This window comes from Orycteropus afer, unplaced genomic scaffold (genome assembly GCF_000298275.1).
Source record: "Orycteropus afer afer isolate SDZICR_OR568_19922 unplaced genomic scaffold, OryAfe1.0 scaffold00421, whole genome shotgun sequence".
Taxonomy (NCBI): domain Eukaryota; kingdom Metazoa; phylum Chordata; class Mammalia; order Tubulidentata; family Orycteropodidae; genus Orycteropus; species Orycteropus afer.
The window spans coordinates 435163-439512 of NW_006922008.1; the positions used below are offsets into that span (position 1 = coordinate 435163).

General features: G+C 47.1%; 1 protein-coding gene across 1 annotated transcript in view; it reads left to right on the top strand.

Moving 5' to 3' along the window:
* Positions 1–24: 24 nt before the first annotated feature.
* Positions 25–4350, top strand: part of RBFOX2 (RNA binding fox-1 homolog 2) — a 420257-nt gene continuing 415931 nt past the window's right edge. The window contains exon 1 of the mRNA XM_042782714.1: positions 25–207. Coding sequence (XP_042638648.1) covers positions 25–207 — 183 coding nt within the window. The remainder of the gene's footprint in view (positions 208–4350) is intronic.

Here is a 4350-nt window from a genome sequence, read left to right on the forward strand (position 1 = left end):
CGGAGGCGAGGGGGGCGCGGGCGGATGGCGGAAGGCGCCCAGCCGCAGCAGCCACCTCAGCTCGGGCCCGGCGCCGCTGCCCGGGGGATGAAGCGGGAGTCAGAGCTGGAGCTGCCGGTGCCCGGAGGGGGAGGAGACGGAGCCGAGCCCGGCCTGAGCAAGCGGCCGCGCACCGAGGAGGCGGCGGCCGACGGCGGCGGGATGCAGGTGACCGCGCGGGACTGGCGCCCCGTTATCGCTGGGGTGCGGAGTGGGGGCCGGGAGAGGCAGCCCCGGGCTCCTGGGCGTGGAGAGGGGGAGGACGGCCGGGGGTCCTGGATCAGAGGTGGGAGGGGGCCGGTCGGGCCTGCTTGGAAGGTGGGGCGGGTTCAGGCGTGGCGGCGAAGAGTGTAGGAGGTTTTGGGGTGCCAAGAGGGTCCTGATTCGTGAGGGCACCCGGAGGGACGACGCGTGAGTAGGTTTTTTGGGGAGATTGAACATGATCGAGATGGATTCCGTTCCATTCAACCCTTTCTTAGTTCCTAGGGGTGGAGTGGAAGCCGGGAAATCTGGATGTATTGCCTGGAGGCGGGCCGCTGGGCTGGGTCGAGGGTAGGGGGCAGCGGTGGTGGGAGTGCCCCCAAGAAGGAGGAGAGGAGTACCTTTCCAACAGTCCTCGGCACACACTGGGATGGGCAAGGGAAGCGGCGTTTGCAGGGGAGGGAGAAAAGCGAGCAAACTCCTAGAGAGAGCCGAGAGGGGATGTGGCTTAGTTTGTGGGTTGAATCAGTTAGTTACACGATGAGAAGGGCGAGAAGTCCAGGGAGTGTGATAGTGTTGTAGGGACATCGTAGTGCTCAGTCTCATTAACTTTGTGGAGCGTGCTAATGAGTTTGGAGAGAGAGAGAGACAAGGACTGTCTCTCTTGTACTTGGCCATTTGCATCCTGTATAGCTGGGACACCAAATAGCTTTTTAATGTCCTGGGGGATAAAAGAAGATTTATAGGGCTATTAGACTGGATCCTGAGTTGTGAATTCAAAGATAAGCTGGTTGATTTGGGGAGGGAATGGCAAATGTAGTGATGATGTCAATGTCTTTGTAGTTAGAGAGAAGCTTGCAAGCTTTGTAGGTTTTAGGATTTGATCTCTGTTCAGAAAATACTTGCTGTAAAGTGGTGGGGCTAATCTACCAGCAACTGCTGAGACTTCTTAATTCTCTGAGAATGAGTGTGGTAGAGATAGGAAGGACCAGGGGCATCATCTTTGCTAGGGTATCTTAACTTGAAGAGACTTGGAGGATTCCTGCCCAAAATAGCCTTAAGTGTGCTTTTTGAGAGTCAATACCTTTTTTTTTTTTTTGAGAGGATTCAATTCCCAGAACATTTTAACCACCTCATTTTATAGATGGGCAATTAGCAGTCCAGAGATGACTAGTGACTTTCCCAAGACTGCCCAGGTAGCTGCTAGTAAAACTAGAACTAGGAGCCAGGTCTTTTTATTCCCATTCCTGTCATCTCTCCATTACGCTACCCTTGGAAATCTGTGTGAAGCTGAAAGACTTCCTGTGTGGTGCTCCCTGCTTTTCAAGGCCCTGCATGACTTCCTGTGTTGGAGACTGTACTTCAGCCTGGCATTTTTCACTGAATGCTTCTTGGGCTCCTTTGCAGAGGCCACCCTGTTACTTCTGTTGGTTGGGGTCAAGTGACCTTCTTGTTTATTTTTGAATTCTTTTGTTTCGTTTGCCTGCTCTTGCTCTCCATTAGAACTTTGTTGGGCAGAGGGAAGTAGAAGCTCAGGACCAGGGAGAAAATTTAGAGGAATAAGTGGAGACTTGGGGTGAAGTGAGTTAGCATTGGATGGGAAGGAGGGGAGACCGGATGTTGGTGCTAGTGAGCATGTTCTGCTTGATGTGTGCATATGTGTGTGTATGTGTTCATTTATTGTTTCTGCCAGTTAATAGTAAGACCCTTCTTTCCCTCCTGGGTTCTATTATATGCTGGCTGCCTTCAAATTGGCTAAGGACAGTAGTACTTGGAGCAGTGTTTTGGGACTTAAGGGACATGCAGAGGAAGGAATGGATTAGGTCCTTTGGGTATGAATGGGTAACTTAGAACTATCCCATAGAGAATCCTTTTTTCACTCTGTGTGTTTATGGATAGTCTCTATTTTTCACTGCATACATTCTCATGGTTGTCATTCCACTGCTCCATGTCACATAGGTATTCAGATCACCGTGGACTCAGCACCTTGCTATATGGTTTTTGAAAAATCCCTTCTGTTTGGGTGTCAGTTTCCTTAGTTTTAATACAGTGTTTGTATAGGATGATGTCTGAGTAAACTACCAAAAACTGTAAGTCAAGTTTCTTGTCCCTAAAGGACATACAGTCTAGATAGGGAGACAAAATGGGTGAAAAGTTTTTTTTTTTTTTTTTTTAACAAAAAAATGTGTTTTGTGTGGTGTTTGATTTTTTTAGATTTAAGTTGCAGAGGAGCAGGAGTAGAGAAACCACAGGGTCAATAGATATCACAGGCATTACACAATTTAGAGCTAAAGTGGACAGAGGATTTTTCTCTGGGTGCAGAAGAAGATGGTCGTGCCTTTTGAAATGCTCACGGAAGGCTGTGTGGGAAGGTTGAAATTTAAGGTGTAATTCGGAGTACAGGCAAAATCATGTTCATGAAAAGATACTTAGCCTAGGGGACCTACAGCTGTAGGACTTTCTGATAGCATTCTGATAACAATGATGGAATAATTAAGATTCATTTAGCTAATGTTTATTGAGCAGCTACTATATGCCAAGCAAGGTTTTAGCCCTAGGGGATATAGCAGTGAACAAATAAAGACCTTGCTGTTATAAAAACTGGTACTCTAACAGGAAAAGACAAACAGTAAAGAGATCGACTATTTTTAGTGATGAAGAAGATGGCCAGGGAAGGCCATCTGATAGGTGACCTTTGGATGGAGTGAGGGATGGTACTTGAGGCAGGCACAGGAACTGTGGGTGCAGAGGCACGCGGAAGAGTGTGCTTGGTGAGTTTCAGAGCAAGATGTAGCTGGGCAGAATGAGCAGGAGGCAGGAGTGTTAGGTGATATCAGTGATGCAGAAATGCCTGTCAGCGTGTTACTGTTGCACTGATTGTGACTTATGGCGACCCCAGTTGTATCAGAGTAGAGCTACACTCCATAGGGTTTTTCAATGGCTATGACCTTTAGGAGGAGCTCTGGTAGCATAGTGCCTAAGGCACTTGACTGCTCACCAGAAGGCTGGTGGTTCAAACCCACCAGCACTCCTCGGAAGGAAGGTTGGGCAATCCTACTTCCGTAGTGATACTGCCTCGGAAACCCAAGGAGGGGTCGCTATGAGTCGGGGCCAACTCGACGGCAAACAACAACAACAACAACAACAAATGACCTTTAGGGCTTTGATTGCCAGGCCTTTCTTTGAGGTGTCCTTGGGTGGCCATGAAGCACCAACCTTTTGTTTTAGTAGGCAAATGCTAAACAATTTGCGATAGTCAGAGTCGGGAGGCCTAGAGATGCTCATGTTATTTGTGGCTGTGGAGTCGATTCTGACTCACAGTGATCCCATGTGTTACAGAGTAGAATGGCTCCAGAGGGTTTTCTTGGCTGTAATCTTAGCAGAAGCAGATCTCCAGGCCTTTTCTTCCGTGGTAACACTGAGTGGGTTTGAACTGTTGAGTTCAAACTGTCTGCATCACTTATTGACCTTAGAGATACCTATGTAAATACCTAATTTAAAAATCTTAGAGTAGCCAGCCTTTTTGGTATACGGATTTATACTTAAAGCATGTGGTTTTACTTATGAATGAACATAAATGGAGTTTTTTTCTGAGGCCTCATAGCTTCTTCCATCAAGCCTTCCCTGACAGCTTGTTGTTGGGTGCCATTGAGTCCGTTCTTGACTCATAGCAAGTCCATGTGATGTCGTACAACTACCATGTAGTGTCTTCTCATCTGTAATCTTTATGGGAGCATGTTGCCAGGCACTTCTGTGGAGCTACTGGATAGATTTAACCATTCACCTTTCTGTTTGCAATCAAACACTTCAGCATTGCACTACCAGGGCTTCTTCCCTGACAATTCAGCTCCCGTCAGTCAGACCCTACTCATCCTTCTGTTCCACTGGTGCTTAATTGTGCATAATTTTATATCATCCTTTAATTGTTTTATTCTTTTTCCCCAAGTCCGATTATAAGCTCCTAGAGGACTGGAAGTCTGTTTTCTTTGTGCTTATCTTTCTTCATACCTAACAGTCTTGGGTGCATGGTAAGTACTCAGTGCATGTTAAATTGGAGGTGAAATTTTCCTTTTACATATAGTTAAGGACTAGAAAAACCATGAAATTCAG